The sequence below is a fragment of the Citrus sinensis genome, chromosome 5, assembly GCF_022201045.2.
Source record: "Citrus sinensis cultivar Valencia sweet orange chromosome 5, DVS_A1.0, whole genome shotgun sequence".
In the NCBI taxonomy this organism is placed as follows: Eukaryota; Viridiplantae; Streptophyta; class Magnoliopsida; order Sapindales; family Rutaceae; genus Citrus; species Citrus sinensis.
In genome coordinates, this window is record NC_068560.1 from 32,016,288 (window position 1) to 32,035,714 (window position 19,427).

A 19,427-nucleotide genomic window follows, 5' to 3' on the forward strand; every position below is an offset into this window, starting at 1 on the left:
TGAGAGAACATTTCCATGGAGTATATATAGAGTAATTAAATCCTAGAATTCAATGCTTCTATTATCTAAAATATATAATACATAGCCTATATATATTGACTGATTTATATCTGCAATCTAATTGTTAATAATAATTTGTTTGGGTTTCAATTATCTCTCACACTAAGGAATCGAACATATAGAAGGTGCACCTTAAAGACCACACGTTGCCCCAAAATCAAAGAACTTTCTAATTTCTTCCGTCTTCATATTATGTAGCTTCATCAGCTTGTGCACATCCCTTTAAAAAATATTGATCAAGGTCTCTGCATAAGCGATGCTATGATAGACCGGGGAAATTTTGAGGAGGAAGCTCCTAATAAAAAAATATGTCACCTACGTGCGCTAAATTTTTTGTACTTTTATTATAAGAATAGAATCCTCTCCTAATTGAGCTCTATGGAGTTTTAAAGATCTCTTACCATATATCTTTTAGTGGTAGTATATAGATAAAATTTAATTTTTTTTTTATCTATTAACTACCAATCACCAGTCTCATGATAACACTCTTTCTAAATAGATGAAGTAAATCCTAAAAATTATTAATCTTTTTACTTTTCCAAACTTTAATAAACTGAAACACTAGTTATTTAAATAAAATTCCCAATTTTCCATTAAGTTTAAATAAGGTAGAAATTATCAGCTGTCATTTTAATCTTATAGGATAAGTTCATAAACTAATTGTGTCGATTTCATCTGTCAATTATTACCAAGTCGGGCTAATCCAAGCGGGACAGGTTTATAATAATGCAGCCACAAGTGAATTGCAGGAGCTAGTGCAAAGTTGTTATTCTTGCCACTCTATGAGCAAATATTGTTGTCTACCAACGATCAAGCTGTTCATACATCTTAGATTATTATTATTATTTTTTTTAATTTTTATAACTACTTGGGCGATAATAACAATTCAGTACAATTTAATTATCAAGCACCACGAGCACAAAATTAATTTAAAAACCTCGTATTCAACGACTTTGTGTAGCCAGAAACCAACATATCAAGCAAACGGAAGACAATAATATCAACCCGAGAGAGTAAATATGTTCTTTTAAAAGAGAAAGCAACAAAAGTTGACAAATTTATATTTCTCTATTTCTGGTAGGAAGCACAGCACTGTCTTGTATTTTACGAAACAAAAACAAAATCCAAAGTAGATAACTGATGATTATCCCAAAGATAGGTATATATGTACATGAATGGTGTGTGTATGTATATATGAAATATACGCAAGTATATATGAGGGTATGTGTTCTGAGAGCTCGTCCATTTACACAGCTGCATACAAAGTGTAATAACGAACACATAAATTGACAACTGGCATGATGCAACTGCAAACCTTGATAAAAACTAAGAAATCTCTTGCATAATAGGATCTTCAAAGTAAAGTTCAGGCCAAATGTATGGTGAGGAAGTTCCTCCACCATAGCTGGAAGTGCTGCTTGCATCACCTGGATTGCTTACCGACGTCGTTTCGGTTAGCGATGGATGGACAGCAGGAGGAGGAGAAGGAAGAATCCATGAACAATCAGCTGGGTAATTGGCATCTTGGCTGACCATCGTAAAGCTATTAGAACATGGGCCCATCTCATTATTATTCAACGATGTTTGGAAACTGAAAGGGACTTGTGGGTCTGGAAAGTGAGATAATGGATTTGGATAGTGGAGTGGTTGTGAATGATGAGGGGTTTCATTAATATTTCCCAAATGCTGAGAAAATAATGCGGCAGCTGCTGAGTTAATATTCTCTGGGGTTTCTTTGCTGCTATCCGGATCGATCGAATTAGTTAGATTAAAAGCTTCCATGTCTGTAATGCCATTCTGACCATATGGGGTTGTAGTATTGAGTGAAGCAGCAGAATGGAGAAGGTGCTGTAAGTATTGAATCTTAGCCAATTGTACAGCTTCAGCTTGTATTCTCACAGCTTGTTCATCTATTTGTTGATTCTCTAAGAGGTCTTTCAAGTTAGCTAGGGCTATAAGATGAGGCAAGCTGGCAAATATATCGGTTCTAGGTTGGTGGGTCATTGGATCAATTCCCATTTGAATCAATTTCTTCTTCAAATGGGTGTTCCAGAAATTCTTGATCTCATTATCTGTCCGGCCTGGTAGATGTGTTGCAATTGCTGACCATCTTGTGTACAAAAAACAGACAGTTTTAGGCATTTGTTTGGTGTCAATTTATATATAAGTATTCTGTAGAAGCAAATAACTGAAAAATTAGCTTACTTGTTACCGAGGATGGAATGGAGATGTAGAATTGTTTGCTCTTCATCTTGAGAAAACTTCCCTCTCTTGATATCAGGCCTCAAGTAATTGGTCCATCTTAACCTGCAGCTCTTGCCACATCTATTAAGACCTGCAACAGAAGCAAGAAATGATCATTAGGAAAATTTAAAATTTAAAGACCCCTGCCCTTGCTGTCCTACGAGAGCGACAGAAAAGTTCTGTAATTATAACAAGATTACCTGCTAGCTTGGGAAGAGCTCTCCAGCTTCCATGGCCATGTTTTTGAATGAATTCGACAAGTTTTTGATCTTCCTCAGGAGTCCAGGGACCTTTTTTGAGGCCATTCTCATCACAACAAGGAGGCCGCCCCATTTTTTTTTGGGACTATGTATATAAAGTATATGCTTATTAACTAGGCTGCTTCTCTCTGTCGCCACCAAAACTGATGCTTCCTATTTATACACAATCTTGAGTGTTGCTTCTTGTCCGAGATCTCCCAAATTAAAAAAATATTTCCCAACTTTTTGTTTGGCCTATCAAGATTGGGACGCTTCCTCCCTTCTTGAATCAATTAAAATATTAGAGATGCCTTCTGCTTTGGTAGATTGACGAATATATCCTTCCACGTTATTATAGAAAAAAAAAATTGATAATAATCTCGCTTGCTTACTTTATGGATGATTGTAGGACACAAGGGGTCGTTGAAGGAAAATGGAAGTATGAACATTTTTTTAATTCATATGCATATTACAATTAGAAATATGTTAATATTTACAATTATGAATCTAATAAGACAATCTAGATTAAGAAATGTACTCATATTTACAATTAGATGTTTATTGAGTCAACTTAAATCGAGTCTATTATAGGAAAATTTTATTCTAACTCTAGCGACAATTTAGGGGTGAGAGATGAGGGAAATAGAGTTTAATATAAATTATTAAAATTAGTTAATTAAATCGGCAATGAGGCTGAAAGTGCAAGTCGGATTACGTAATACGTGTCAGGTCACAATTGGTCGAAGGAATTCATTCCATGCACGCAAGAAGAGGATCTTTCGTCACTGTTTGCATGGCTTCAAATAATCTATGCGTTTGTGACTTTTGGATTCATTAAGAAACTTGGAATCTGCGTGGTACGTACGACCACACCATTTTTAATTGACTGGAGTATAATAAAAGACCATACGTCCAGGATCCAGGTGAGTATTTATTTTTAAGTTTTTTTTTTTTTTTTTTGAACTTTTTCCGGTTGAGGCCTCATCCTCAGGGAGCTGCCGATTAAGACTTGAGTTTCAATTAATTTTCATTACTGGGAATTTTAAGAGTATCCAAAATTTTTGCTTTCGGATTCCCAATATCTATTTGTTTATATATAACAGGAGGATTTTGTAAAAGCCAACTGTTGTGTCGGCAGGTTCAAGACTGTAGGCTATGGTATTAGCCGTAAACATCGGGTCTACGTACGTAGATATCAGAACGAACTGCAAACGATTGTTTTTGAGAGAGAGAGAGAAAGAGAAATGAAAAAAAAGAAGAAAAAGACAGCTCTGTTTAATGGATTTAGATGTTGTGGTTGGTAGTTCTATTGAATAATAAATATATACGTATATACGTAACTAAATCTTAATTATACACTACTATAAATATATGTGTGATAAATATTATAAAAATTCAGCACATCTCAGCTCAACATGATAAGTCCAAATTCTTTTTTTTTTTCCTAAAAATAAAGACGATGAAAGTTCAAATCAATTTTCTTAATCTCCTGTCTCTTAAATATTCGAACTTGGATGACCAATTAAATAATTCTTATTTAAACATCACAATATCATAAATTTATTATTTTAATATTTATTGTTGCCTTAGTAAATTAAGCCTCTAACTCTATCTCACTATATTAAACATGAGAATTGATCTCTAATGTTGGCCTCTGTCTTAGTCTTATTAGATTTTGTTGACTTTACAATTAGTTATCCATTTTCCATACGTGGATCTCTCTCTCTAAAATTGGACCTTCGTGTTAATCTTAATCAGTCAAGATTCATGTGACCTTATACTATCTCTCTTATTGAACTTTTGTCTTAGTCACTTAAGATTTAAAAATGATATTTATGATTCGCATGAAGAGAAATGTTAAGATATGTCTTTAAAATCTAAAATTTACCTCTGACTTGAAAGTTAATTTTATCCATTGTATAAATAGAAAACAAAATAAAACAATCAAATGTGTCCGAACAAACAAGAACCTAATTCAAGTTTATTAAGCTTGGATGCTTCTCTAATATCTTATATCCTTCAAGCACTTCAAAATAATTAAGTAACATTTTTCACCAATAATATTAATAGAGAATGAGGTTTAATAAATTTGGAGGAAATTAATCCAAAAAATTAAAAAAAAAATGGACAACAGAAATAATTTATTGCTAGAGTAAGATATTACAGGATGTGAGCCGTTTGACCAAGAGAATAGCAGTTAAAGGGGAGGTTGGTGCAGCAAACGCCCAAGATCTACCAATTATTTTGTAGCTGATTATAAGACATTCTTCACACGCTTAAGAATACTTCATCGCATTCGTAATTATTTGTCCTCGTTCTCTTTGTTTTCTTGCGATTTTTCTTTGGCGGGGCTCCACGGGTATCATTTTTTTTTTTTTTTTACCAAAGAAAAAAAAAATTTAAATGAACAAGTAGAGGAGAAAGTTATCCTGTAGCACAAGCCACAAGCGTTTTCAAAATTTGACCGTACCAAACACTGTAGTTTAAGATACTAAAGCCTAGTTTGGGATTGAGGCCGGAATCTTATGCACTACTTATTTGATTTTTTTTTTAAAATAAAAATAGTATTTAATAATTTTTTTTAAATTACTTATTTCATACTTCTCTTAATTTCAATAGTAGTTTTTAAATATAAGTAAGACGTTATTTTTTATAAGTTAATTATTAAATAAGTCACCGCACAGTTTTAAAATTTTTATTATAACCTTGTTATTTTAAGGAAAAGATAATTTTGTCTTATTTTTACCCTAACTATAAACCATTAGTTATCATATTATATTCCACAACTGCTATATATATTTTTTAATATCAAAAGTTTTGATTCAGTAAGTTTATATTTTTTATATTTCACATTTATTACTTATTATAAGAATCAATAAGATTTACATATGATTACATAAAATTTTCATTGCAACCATGGCATTGCACAATAAACAAGGAAGCATACACAATATGATCTTCATTTTAAGAACATTGAAAACTACCTTAATTCAATCTTTAATGAAGAAATAGAAAGAAATGACAACTTTCAAGAAGAGTATCACAATACTGATGGCTTTGAATCACAAGAAATAGAAATTTTGAAGAATATTATTGCAACAAGCTTAATGTGAATGTAATAGATAGTACTTTTTATTTTATTTGGATGTATGTATTAGTATGAATTTTTATCAATTTTTTTGTAACAAATTATAAAATTCTTTAGATTTCATTTAATTGATTTTTTTTCACTTTATGTAATTTTACATGTTTTAGAAAGAAAAAGGCATGTTTAATTAGTTTTATTAATTTTACTCAAGAAATAAAAGACAATTCAAACTTATATTTATTTTGGCCATTCCATAATAAAACAACACGTTTATAGTAAATTTCATCAAATACATATACTGTATTTTTTAAACTCACAATGATACAATTTACCAAACATCAATTTGTTTTTTTAATCAGTCGCTTATCTCAACACAATTTACCAAATATTAGTTTGCGATTTTAATCTATAACTTATTTCATTCGTATAATAAAATAACTTATTTCATTCGTATAATAAAATAACTTATTTCATCTGTCACATCAATTTTAAGTTTTACCAAAATAGGATTACTTCGTACAACAAAAGTAATTTATTTCATCTGTCACATCAATTTTAAGTTTGATCAAAATAGGATTACTTCGTACAGCAAAAGTAATTTATTTCATCTGTCACATCAATTTCAAGTTTGATCAAAATAAGATTACTTCGTACAACAAAAGTAATTTATTTCATCTCTCACATCAATTCCAAGTTTGATAGGATTACTAAATTTTTCCATTGAATTGATCCGTTTTACTGTAAACATTGTTATCGTTATTAAAATTTGTCTCCTTTCGCATGCTAGATTTGGGCGCCGGGCAATATAGGTAACTAACTAATTTCCTTAAAATGTGCTATTGCTGGTGTTGAGCTATTTTAACTTCACACCATAATTGGTTCAAATTGTAACACCAAATGTTGTTGTCATGTTAATTAATCTCGGGGCATTTTTGTGATTTGCCTTAAACTCTCTGACTGTCAATTTTTGTGATAAGCTAACGCTTTGAAACCTAAATAATTATTATTTAATTCGTCGACTTAACTTACTGTCGGCATCAATTGCCACCAGCCAAAAGAATGAGAGAGACCATTTTTTTCCCTTTAATAATCCTTTGCTTAATTGCTCCCAATCATATATATATTTGCTCCACTGATTTCCTATCTACTTGCTCACTTTTTTATTTTTAGATAGTAAACGGTTCATTTCGAAGAGAGAAAATAATATAAATGCTTCCTTCAACCAAGGTTCCTTGTCGAGTGGACCATGAATGATTTTGAAAAAAATGGCCAAGTGATGTCACATAAACTTTAGATTATTTCATTTGAATATGTTTCTATTGTGATCAGCTAAACAAACTGATTTGCTTGCTTCAATAGGTTTCTAACCAATACATCTAAAAACCTAACTCTGTGACAATTTATTTTACTTTACTTTAGTTTACTTGCCTTAAGCCCCTAACCGCCACGTATAATCGTATCTGTCCCTTTACCGGCATACACACACCTTAGAAAAAATTAATACCCATTCTGCTATTTTTTCTTACTGTTTCAATTCAAACCCTTTGATATATTTATTGATTTCTTCTAATTAATTGCCTTGTTGTTCAAGGTTTGTATGGTTATCCAAGAAACTGGAAAATATGTATATGGCTTGTAATTCAAGCTTGTCTTGTAGATAGGGCAATGGAAGTGGAGACAGTTAGAAGCTGTGTATTTATTTGGCAGTTAATTACTTGTTTCATTAAGTCTCTAATTGATAACCTAATCGAGACTCTGAAATTTAGTTTTTTGTTTTAAAAAAAAAAATCATTTGCAACAAATTAAAGAATAAGCCCTAGCTAATTGACTTTTACTTGGTTCGTCTGGGTCTTTTCCTTTCAATTATATGCATGATTCAGAGAAAAAAGCATATATTTTATAGGCATGTAGCTGTGAATATATTCTATTATTAACACACGTGATTAAATATATGTAAAATGTGGAAATTTGTTGTCCTATTGGTCCTATATTTAGGTTTGAATTTGCTTCTTCTGCAGCTACCAAAATGCATTTATTTGTACTAATGTCTGCCCAGACCCAATTAAATAATGGAAGTGGGAGTCCCCTAAAAGACAATAAACTAATAATTTTCTTCAGTTTATGGAAAGAAAGAACCAATAATTCTAACGCAAATATGTATATGAAGCAATTCGGAGAGCAAATCTTAATGCATGAAAATAATATTTGCATGTTAAGTACTTAAGTTCCTACACAAAAATTCTAGTCTGCCTTTAGTTTGCTTCTTCATTAATTCTTTCTCCCTTAATGATTGAAAAGAAGTAACTCTATGGTCTCATATAGTTAATCAGCTAATTACAAACAACTGAAGGACAAAATTTCTCAGACACTGATTACATATCATAAGAGATTAATCAATCTACATAAAAAATTATTGATGATTTTTTTGTTAACTAATATCAACTTCTAGTAAAAACAAAAAAAAACAAAACCCAACAATTATAAATTTTCAATATTTGTGAAAATGTCACTCCTGCCGCATATCATGTGAATAATAAATCGACGAATATTTATGAAAATATTGATTAAGTACTGTAATTAAAAAATGTTCTGGATCAGTTGAATTGCCACTAGCTTGACTCTTTAATATATATACATCTTAACGGCTGGCTATCACGTTGGCTCTTCTCTTGGTATTGACATCACAACCACAACTCAGGCTAGCGAAGGATCAATGAAAAATGAAAAGGATAGTTAATTAACAAATCAGAAAACAAATATATTAATTACACAATTCAACTCCAATAAAAACATATTCTTCTGTCAGTCAAATTTGAATTTGAATTACTTCCGCAAGAAAGCAACAGGATTTGAGATCACCAAACTCGTTACCAACTTAGATATATATCAAGTACATGCTGCATGTCGTGATAAATTACACAGACACACACATATATGATACATAAAGTAATTTTTTTAATAAGGAATTCTTAATTTTATTGAATTAAGATACAAAATAAAATACAAGAAAAACACACATTTTAATTTACTATATTTTATCTTATAGTATTATCATTTTTTTTTTAATCTTTTAACCTATCCCTTACTTAGAGAACTTTATTAGAAGGGAACTCGTGATGCATAAAGAACAAAAACAAATCAATGCAAATATATTACAAATATTCAAATATAATCCAATTGGGCGATCAATGACTAAGACATATAACAAAATAGTTGCCGTATCCCTCATGGTTCTCATTTATATATTTTGTGTCATTTTAATCCTGGCAACACAATGGTATTGGATACACTACATTGACACGTACATATACATAAATGCAAGTCGGATAGAGATTTTAAGGTGATTAGATGTTGAATATTATTTTCCTCGATGAATTCATCATATTTTGAGATATATATTTTTTTAAAAATAAATAAGATAGTGAACTGTTTTTTTATCTGAAATTTGAATAGTCCTAAATATAAATATATGAATGATATATTATTTTTCTTTTTTTAATGTATGAATATAATTAGCATCTTATTTATTTTTCTAAATAAAAAACCTTTCAATCATAATTATTTGATAATTTGATATTTATATCCTTATAAGTCAAAACAAAAAAATGATTAGATTTTATATTTTAGGAAGTAAACATTTTTACTAGAGCTATTTTTTGGGATACTATATTTAATTCTCATTCAAGCTTTTTTTTTTTTATTCAGATAAAAGTAACAAAAGTTTACTTTTTATTCAGGTGTAAATATTTAGAAAATAAGACATAAATTTAAAAAACAAACAAGTTAATTTTTAAAAAATATATATGAAATTAATAAAACTTCAAACTTCCACATTTAACAAAAAGGCCCTGAATTACAAAAGCTGAAAGCAAAATGGTTCTTTTATTCCCTATTCACCTAATTTCAATCAGTGGAGCTATTATTAGCACCTTAAAAACTCCTTAAGATGCCAATTAAAAATTTGCTCAACAAACCACTTTGAAAGCCAGGGGTTCAACCCAATTCAATAAGCCTGACGTTGTGCCGCCAATAAAAGCCCATCCAATCCACAATATCAGAATTAACCCTCTTTAATAAGGGAGAGATACTACTTGCACCCCTCACAAATCCTCATGAAGCCCCTTTTATTTAGGTACAGTTTTATTCCTACTGCATAAAAGGACAAAATAAAATTAAAAGAAATCTTTCATTAAACCTATTGGCAATCACACACTGCAAGTCCAACCTCATTCATATAACTTTAAGATAAAAAATCAAATGAATACGTGACTATTAATTTTTTTTTTTTTTTAGGATAAAACGGCAACTCATTTTTTCATTTTTCAAAAACTTGGTAAAGTTTCTTCTTGGCAATTGGCAACATGAATTCTCAACCCATCATGCTTAAATTTAATATTTACAATTCTTTTCTTTTTACTGTACTTGTATTACATTCACTTAAATTTGATTTTTAATAGGTTGTCAGAAACTTTTCAAAGAATTAAAAAATGCAAATTAGTGTAATTCGCAGTGATCTATAGAGTTTTTTTCTTTATTTTCTTTATTTATTTTTTAAGAGCAAGTAAACAAAAAATATGTATGGGGTGACAAATTGAGATTAAGAATGAGAGATCGATCATTAGTTCTAAGCAAATTATTCGTGTGAATAAAAGATTTAGCAAGTGAGAAAAGGAAGAGATAAAAGGAGAGAATATGAGAAGAGGGGCACGGGCCATGGGGTGTAGACGAAGACAAACTACTGACGAAGGGTACTTTTGGAATCAAAACATGTATATTAAGATCTAATGTTATTTTATCAAGGATGAAGTTATTTAAACTCATCATAACATTCTATAATTTGTATAGACCCAATTTTTCAAAAGAAAAAAATTAATTATTAGAATGTTCGTGGGTTAACTTATATTGATTTCTCTGGAAAAAGAGTAACAAAGAGCAAAGTTTTGATTTCATCTCATTTTCTTTTATCTTTTTGCCTCTGCTCTTCCGAATACACTTCCATAGCTATACATATATATATATATATATATATATATATATATATATATATATATATATTTATGGCATGTTTGGTTTTAAGAACTATAAGGAGAGGAGAGGAGAGGAAGTGAGGAGAAAAGGAAAGAAATAAGGGGAAAAAGATGAATTCTATGTTCAACAAAATAATGAAAATGAGATTGATCATTTTTTACACTAATTTTCTCTCTCATTCTTTCTTTTCCATTCCTCTCCTTTCCCACCATTTCTTTTCGATTAGTGTGTGATATTGTTGAGTAACAAACTTTTACCTCTCGAATTTAATCCCCCTTCAACTCAAATTTGTTTCTCAACTAGAGACATATTTATTTTTATAAACAATTAGACTACTAATCGAAACTCCTACAGTGCTTTGTGAGGGCTCGAACTACTATCCTCGCAATTACGAGGAGAGGTCTCTAGCCACTTGAGTGATTGTCCACTACTCTATCCTAGCGTAAGAGATAAAAGAGCCATTGTCGTAAAGTAATTAAGGCTTTACGTTGAATTATGACATTATGAAAACCCTGTCACCATAAAGAGCCAAAAGTTCAATCACGTATACATGGATAATAAAGAATATTTCAAAAAATATGATATGACCAAAAAATTTCTTTTTTTTTCACCAAGAATAATTGTCTCTGCGGAGACATCCGATAACAAAGACTAGAAATTGGATAAATACAATATTCGATTAGCCTCATAAACACTTTGACACAACAAAAATCATAGGGTGCTGTCACCTGATTGACGCATACAGGAAAAGGTCTTATCATAAAACGGGAAGGGAATGTATATGAGAAAATATATATATATATATATATATAATAATTCCCAAATAGACAATTTTTTTTTTAATGGTGTTCTAAATAGACACTTGACAATACATAACATGTGTAAATAATCCTTAGTCGGATGGATCATCAGATCAATTTCTGTAGTTGTTGTGACAGATATCCAAAATTAGCCTTCTATCATAATTGAGCACATTTAATGGAAATATCAGAAACAGTTGAGGTTCACAACAATAGCCAAGCTTCCTAACTACTTCACGATTTCCCACATCACCCGAAATAATAAAAAACTTGATCATGGCCTCACACCGCCGTGACAATCTACAACAACTTGCCATTTTTACACTTATTCTTGGACTAATATCATGTTCTAATTGATCAAATTATTACCAATACTCGTTAATTAGAGAGCTGAGTGCATTGAATAATTTGATGGCACAAGGAAACGATGCTGCTTTAAAGTCATCATTGGTTTGGTTGGCGGTGATTATGGTGATAGTTGGGATATGCACAGAGTCTTGGAAGAAGATTATGGCCACTTATGTGGTGGGTATTATTGGGATTGCTGGTTTGATTTTGCCTGACTGGGATTTTTTTGACCGTGATTTCTCTAGGTGGACTTGTCCAGTTACTGCTGAAGAAAGGGCTTCTATTCTTGCTCAAAGACAAACATCTCTCCTGAAAAGGTCAGTTCTGTTACACTTATACACTTGTTCCTTTTTTCCATCCATTTGGGTTCTGTTCTCACTTCTTTTACTTTTCAACTGTTGAAGTTTTACAATTCTGGTTCTCGAATATTCTTCCTGTGAAGTTGCTGCACTTATTTGAAGCCAAAGTGGTAAATTGTAGATCCTCTGATTGAACAATCACATAGCTTAGTTGATCACTAGATGGTTGCCCGAGTCTTGTAATCTACTTTGACAGTTACTTCAAGCTATATGGTCACCGTTGAGACTGTAAAATTGGGTGAATGTGCATAATCATTCTCTTTAATTTGTTAGCGAATTGGGTGGAAAAATAGGGAATGTATATGAATTTTTTTGGCTTTCACCGCTGAAATACAGTAACTTCCATAAATGAATTGTTGTTCTGTTGTTTTAAAAATTTTCCCCCCTACAGGTATAGGATTTATCCTGTCAGGCTTGTTGCTTACGCCACAATTTATGGTTTTGCGCTATTCAAGTGGTGGAAGTTCGTGTCAAATTAGAAGTCCTGTGCTGCCACTTGGTAGATCCTATCGTTTGATGTGTGCAATTTTGCACTTGGGGGTTGTTTGATTTCATGGCTTTGGGTGGCTGTTGGTGCAATTTTGCACTTGGGGGTTGTTTGATTTCATGGCTTTGGGTGGCTGTTGAAGACATGGACTAAGTTCTTTTCCGGTTAATGCGATCCGGAATATTATTAATTCAGAGATTGTCACTGAAAACAACCCTAATATGTCTTTAATGTCTTCATACTCATGTCCTTCAAATGATTGGATAAACCATTTTGTCCTTCAAATGATTGTGTAAACCATTGGTGTTATGCTTTTCAAATGGAATTGGTTATTAGAAAGTTATAAGTAGCGCAAATATGCGAAAGATTGGCTGCAGCCTTCTGCATAAAATAGTAGTAATACATTAAAAGTTGTATTTATTATTGTCTGGTACGCGAGTGAAGAACTTCAAGTGGTTTGCTCACTGTTTCATCTTTCTTCTTCCATTTTGTTACGCATTCCATGGCTGGTGAAACAATAGAGTCGAAGTCAAATGTTTCGATCATACTATCATAATGGCAATGCTAAAACTGCTGACATTCCTCTTAAACAATTTCTTGTGAGTTGGATTCACAAAAAACACAGTAGCCTTTGATTCTAGAGGTATACAAAGATTGGACGTTAACTACATTTAAAGTTGTAGCCATTAGAGAATGCTATCCTGCTGGTTCTGATTATCTGATATTGCTATGTTCAATGGATCCAAGGATCACACAAACACATGAAATCTCCATAAACTTCATTATTGAGATATGTATATATATGGACAAGTGAACGGCCAACTATTCGAAGCAACAAAATGGGTAAATTTGATTGCCGTTGCTTGAGAGATTCTGGATATGCAAAATCAAAAAGATAGATACGGTTGTACCATGCTTGAATTAAGATCAAGGTACAGGGAACAAAAAATTCAACGATTAAAATCATCTCTTCAAAACCAGAATGCATCAAATTAAAACCGCTCATTGCATTTCATAATTGAGAAAGCATCACATGGTCATTATCACAATCAAACAAACAGTTTCTTCTATTCAGTAAAACCCAAAACCCTAACCCTAATTCTCAACTGCAATAAACAGAAAACCCAACAAAATCAGACCTCATCTTCATGGAGCAGCATATTAGGAATCCCCTTATTAACCGGAAACTTTCTCCCTGTCTCAGGACAAACCAGAGCACCCTCTTCCAGATGCAGCTCCAGGAGCGCATGGTGGAACTTCCTCAAAAAATCGTCCGAGTCAAGCATCGACGATTCGGGCGACTCCTCGGGGAGCTCAGCGTAGCCCATGGACCGCGACGCCTGGACAAGCGCCTGCCACTCGATCTTCGGGAATATATTTTTTAGAAAATCGGGGTTGAAATCCACCTGCTTTTCGATGACTTTCTCCACCTCGATCAGGAGAGGGAAGCCGTTGGCGACTCCCTTGATGTTAGATGATAACATGTTGTGTGTTAGTAGCCTCATCTTCCTTTTTCTCTAACCCCTCGCTGTCCCTGTGAGCGCCTGCCACTACTTCATATCCCTAAACAAAGTGGCGGCAGCACGGCCTGCTCTCGGTCTTGTTATTTTCCGTAGTGAACGAAATGACCAAAATAGCCTTACTGGATTTCTAACTTCCAGAGCGGGGCCATATGGGTAGTTTCGGACCAAAATTGATTTATAACTTTTAATTTGATTTCCCGGCTAATTACTTAATACTTGCTTGCATCGGATATCTGGTTACACACTCACTATCTTAATCGTACTTGATTTCAGTTTTAAGCAAAATGATAAAAAGTGCAACTAAAATTGGAGGATCAAAATTGGACATCGATTGAACCATTTAAAATCAAAATCTTTGAACGTTTGATAGCAATTGCGTTACGGAACTCCCAGAGGACAGATGTGTAAAAATTATGTAAAGCATTCTAACTTCCAACACTAATACTCATGAGATTGAGAACAAAACCAGCTACAAAAAGGTACCAATTTGGTGAAGTCCATGAAGCAAAAATGTTGTGTTGGTTGGTCGGCAATCACCCTAATTGCAATTACGTGTACCCCGCACCGCCGCAAACAACAGCCGTCTTAACTTTCTCCAATCAATTTGGGAGAATATTTGCTAAACTAATACCCCTATGACTCTTACTGAAATGGCTACTTCAACTGCTTTTGCAGCGTGGAGTTTCACAAGGGGGAGGAGGCACACCAAATACCCAATCAAGCACGTTTAAGTATTTGGACCTAAAAACCTCCCGCTCTTGTGCATAGCAGTGCATGATGATAGCAGTTGATAAGCTGAATATTACCACATCAGCTCTCTTCAGATTCTTTGACTGAGGCAAATACCCAATATCAGCCAAGCATGTACAGAAGCTCTCGATAGCTCTTGCTAGGCAGTATAGAGAGATCTCCATCCGCCTACTTTTCTTCTCAATAGCCAAGCTTAAACCAGTTGGAAACTGCACAGTTGTGGGCTACAGTCAGAACGGAAGATATATTTTGCAACATAAATGAAAAATGATGAAGAAAGAATTTTACCGTTCCCATGGCCACCATTGGGATGTTACATTTCTCGAAAATCCTAAAAAGAAAGCATGTCCACATCCTGATGAACAAAAAATTGAAAGGTCATTTTAATATGTTATTCTGTGTGTAGCACCTCACTCTGGAACACAGAAAAAGGCCAGCCAAATACAAATGGTATCGAATAATTTCATGAGATTGCAATAGAACAAGGCCAACAACATAAAACATAACACAATTGAAAGAACGAATTGCCTACCAGGCAGATGAGCAATATACAGACAAAAACAAGCTTGATCTTGTTGTACCAAGTAGACCCTTTCCCAATATAGTGTAAGGCCTACATAAAGCCATGTGAAATTATGTCAGATAATAGTCATGATGCAGATTGAACACCCAAGAACAGTCACAATAGGGGTTCAAAGCATGAAAAATTATCAATGTATAATACTAGCCATTATTTATCAGAAGAAATAGAGAATAATGGGACTGAGGAATGGAGTTTAAGAATATGATATGCTATAGTTTAGAAAGCGAGCTGCTAATACATGGACCTGTAAGATGGGGAGAAATATGTATTAAGAATTGTGTTCATAAAGCTATATATTAGGCAGACCACTCAATCAACACTCAAAAACAAATGCACAAAAGGAAAATTTAACCAATCAGCATGCCATATTCTATGGCAACTAAATACAGACATTCTGCCCTGCATGCATGGTAAAATACAGAAACACGGAACCCTGTATTCATGGAACGGCTTGTGTAAGACAACAAGACGAGAAGCTGTCAGATAGAATGACTTAATGGTAAACTAAAGATATATAGAATTAGAAAATAATTCTGAACATAACAGCTATCTATCACAAATTTTGCTAGCAGTTTCGACCGGTAGACAAAACACCAGATTACGTCTACATCAAGAGAATAGAAGATTAATATGCTTCGGGGCAGAAAAAGCCATATATTTTACCTTTCCAAAAGGCCTTTTCGATGAACTATAAGTGCTGGAATAAGATAAACTGGAAGGTATACTGGTAAAGCTCTTTTGTAGGCTTGAATAAAAAATGATACCACATGTGTGAGGCAACCTTGATTGCCATGTACGATCTGCACGAAAATTGAGATTTCAGTAAGGTTTTAAAAAGTATCAGAATGTCGGCATCAGCAAATAAGCTGAATTCCTTTTTATATACACTGTTCAATGTAATATACTTCATAAAACTACTTTACGACAAATAAGTACACAAGTGCTCTGTAAGGAGAAATAATAGACAGAATAAAAGGTGCAAGCATTCTACTGAATTTACACTTAAACGCACTGATTATACAAGCAAAAAGATTCCGTTACAAGAGTCCAAAATTTGAATTTCTTAGTACATATTATAAATAGATGAAAACATGACATTTCTGCAATCAAATCCACATGAAAGGCATGTGTACCCACAAATTATTATTCAGCAGTAGTATGAAATTTCCCCCCATTTACTAACTTTAAAAAAAAAAAAGTATGCAATTGCAAAATATTATGCTCTTTCAATAATAGGACGCATGGGGAGTCGGGAGAGGCTATGAATACACATCATTATCACATAGTAGAAGAAAATTAAAAGAGGAAAATAACGATACCGAACAGGGGACTCTCATTTCTGGATCTAGTTTAATGTCAACACCCATGGTCTTGTAAAATTTCTCTATTGCCTCCAAATTTGAGAAAGGCAAACAAGATGCTATCTCTTTCACCCCTTGAAGGATGACGGCATCCTTTCCACCATGCTTATTGAGAAAAGACTTGTAAGAGGGAGGTAAGCTCTCTTGCTTCAATATATAAGCAGACCTGAAAAAGAATGTTTGAATCTAATAAATAGACGAAAGAATGTGACATTCAGAGTTCCAGCTTTTAAGAATTTAGATTCAAGGAAAATCTCCGGAGTAAAGTCCTCTGGAGGCCATCATGTATATAATCTTGCAAGCTACACTCAAACACCTGACTAATTTGATGATGGCAAAGGCATATAACCATGTACAATAAAAAGTCAAAACTGCAGCAATCTTGACCCAATGACTCATTTTAGCTCAAAGAAGTAGCAAACTTACAAAATTTGCGAAGAAGAGAGACACATTAGGAAAAGGTCTCCATGCTTCCAAGTAAGAGGTTTACAAATTCTCCCAAATCGTTTACTATTTATCCCACACCGCGATGCCAAGACTGCAGCCCGCATCAGTATGTAAATTGCCAAACTCGTATGCTGCGTGTTTGGTCCCGTGAGCAGCATGGAAGGCCCTGCTATCAACCCCGCTAATAAAGCCCTCCATCTCGCTGTCCTGAAATTTTAAAATTGGAAGAAAATGACTTAATAGTGAAACTTATTATGTTGAATTATATTCAACTAATAATAAGCTGGTATGGGAAGAAAAAAAAAATGAAGGAAAGAAGTAGAGCATTGCCTACGGTGACCTCCCAAAGCACCAATAATTTCATCCACAGAAACAAAAGTACCAGCAAATGTTCCAAGGAACAGCCCGTATCTAATTGTCTCCTTGATAGCCATAGTAATCGCTTCTTTATTTGAGAAATCTTCAATTTTTCTATACAAATAAAAGAAACCAAATCAAAATCAAATTGTCAAAAGACAATACAGAAAATTAAAAAATAAGCTTATAAGCGATAATTACCTCGAGGACGCCGACGATTGACGGCGTCGAAGCCGAGTGAGAATTGAGAAGAGAGCTAAGCCACCTTTGAGACCCGCTCCAATCGAGAAACCTTTAGCCGAAGCAGTGATTACTCTTCGAAGCTTCTCAGAGTCCTTAAAAGGAGCAAGGTCTAGCCAGAGCGACGAGCAGGAATAACACGAAGATGAAGAAGAAGGATCGGATCTTTTGCAATGCATGCAACCTCGATTTCCGGAGCCATCGATATAGTCATCGTAAGAACCGCCATTCTCGACGGAGAAGCAGGAGCAGAAGCCGACGGATGAAGCGGCTGCGTCTCCAGCGGCCGGAAGCATGGCGGCTGTGGCTGTGGCGGTGAAGAGTCAGGGTTTTGATGCCAAGTGTAGGGGCAAAAAAACCCAGAAAAAAAAATGGTGAATCGCTGTAGAGAAACTTTGGTGGGAATCTTGTCTTGCTTTTTTAAAAGTGAACATGGGACGGACACAGCAAACTGCAAAGTCAAAGTGGTAACGAGAGAAGCGTTACTTCATCGATAGTCCAGTAATGAATTTACACGCGTTCGATGGTTTTAGCTCTTAACCGTGTTCTTATCTTTTGCCGTCTCACAACAAAGAATTTGCGTTGCACGTTTCTAGAGATGCTTCAGTTGAATGCGTGGATCCACATCGCCCGTCCCTTAAAATTCATCTTCATAATCACATCTTACTATATTAAATACAATTTCTTTCCTAAAAATCCTTCAATGAAATTCTTTATATCTTTCCGCACGAACACGAGACATAAAATAACACGCTACATGTACATGGCTTCGTCCCACCCACCCACCATATCACTACGTAATTAGACAAATAAATCCCACGCAGCCGCAACAATAAATAATATTAAATCATCAACTATAATCCTCTTTTCTTATTGTCCACCAGTACCATGGTCTTTCTCTTTTGCTGGCGCATATTAATGGTACCGTCGTTCTGTAGAAAGCTTAATGAACTGGAATGAACATATAACTGCATTAACGAGTCCATTAATATTACTTTTTGTAGGTTTTGACAAGGACGTTGGGTTAAACTCACTTGGTCCAAGAAAAATGAATTTGAAAACTATCCTATGAGCACGTGTATCGTTTGCCGCGGCACTTGCCGTAGTTTAGTGATTAAGAAAAGGTCACACACCACAAATAGTAGTGGATCCCATCAATAAATACTGTTGCTGTATGTGGGTGTATGTTACCTTGGATCCCTAAGAAAATGAATGCGTGGTATATTGTACGACGTTTGTATTCCATACACCTAGGGGCGGAGCTAGGGAAAAAATTTTACAGGGGTCAAATTTAAAATGTTAATTTTTATATTATTATATATGCAAAACTCTAATTCTACAGGGGTTAGTATAGATATTTTATACTAATTTTTCACATTTTCTTTAAAAACCCTAAAATTTTTTAAAATTCTACAGGACCATGGCACCCTTTAGCCTTATACTAGCTCCGCCCCTGCACATAGGGATGGCAATGGGGAGGGGAGGGGAGGGGACCAATCTCCCCATACCCATC

At 33.8% G+C, this 19,427-nt stretch overlaps 4 protein-coding genes across 6 annotated transcripts; 1 reads left to right on the forward strand and 3 right to left on the reverse strand.

The window, feature by feature from the left end:
- Positions 1 to 1,037: 1,037 nt before the first annotated feature.
- On the reverse strand, positions 1,038 to 2,673 carry LOC102620141 (transcription factor MYB93). The gene is made up of 3 exons (XM_006472946.4): positions 2,505 to 2,673; positions 2,266 to 2,395; positions 1,038 to 2,170 (listed from the first exon to the last, which is right to left on the reverse strand). Exons 1-3 carry the CDS (start codon positions 2,635 to 2,637, stop codon positions 1,387 to 1,389), a joined length of 1,047 nt encoding a protein of 348 aa, XP_006473009.2. The 5' UTR covers positions 2,638 to 2,673; the 3' UTR covers positions 1,038 to 1,386.
- An 8,922-nt stretch (positions 2,674 to 11,595) lies between these two features.
- Positions 11,596 to 13,073, forward strand: LOC102631223 (signal peptidase complex-like protein DTM1). Of its 3 annotated transcripts, XR_008054626.1 has the most exons (3): positions 11,604 to 12,124; positions 12,558 to 12,708; positions 12,761 to 13,073. XR_008054626.1 is itself a non-coding variant. In XM_006472541.4 (2 exons), exons 1-2 carry the CDS (start codon positions 11,871 to 11,873, stop codon positions 12,264 to 12,266), a joined length of 309 nt encoding a protein of 102 aa, XP_006472604.2. In that variant the 5' UTR covers positions 11,596 to 11,870; the 3' UTR covers positions 12,267 to 12,546. The 3 variants fall into 3 exon arrangements, 2 of the variants coding, with proteins under 2 accessions (XP_006472604.2, XP_006472603.1); XM_006472541.4 differs by lacking the exons at positions 12,558 to 12,708; positions 12,761 to 13,073 and adding an exon at positions 12,212 to 12,546 and having other exon boundaries at positions 11,596 to 12,124; XM_006472540.4 differs by having other exon boundaries at positions 11,605 to 12,124; positions 12,558 to 13,073.
- Positions 13,074 to 13,636: 563 nt separating this feature from the next.
- Positions 13,637 to 14,308, reverse strand: LOC102607129 (multifunctional methyltransferase subunit TRM112 homolog A-like). Its single transcript, XM_006472543.3, has one exon. The coding sequence runs from the start codon at positions 14,156 to 14,158 to the stop codon at positions 13,787 to 13,789; it is 372 nt and encodes a 123-aa protein (XP_006472606.2). The 5' UTR covers positions 14,159 to 14,308; the 3' UTR covers positions 13,637 to 13,786.
- Positions 13,637 to 18,907, reverse strand: LOC102606844 (uncharacterized). The gene is made up of 8 exons (XM_006472542.4): positions 17,876 to 18,907; positions 17,648 to 17,788; positions 17,297 to 17,524; positions 16,829 to 17,036; positions 16,173 to 16,309; positions 15,459 to 15,539; positions 15,215 to 15,281; positions 13,637 to 15,135 (listed from the first exon to the last, which is right to left on the reverse strand). The coding sequence occupies exons 1-8, from the start codon at positions 18,208 to 18,210 to the stop codon at positions 14,836 to 14,838; spliced, it is 1,497 nt and encodes a 498-aa protein (XP_006472605.2). The 5' UTR covers positions 18,211 to 18,907; the 3' UTR covers positions 13,637 to 14,835.
- Positions 18,908 to 19,427: the final 520 nt, after the last annotated feature.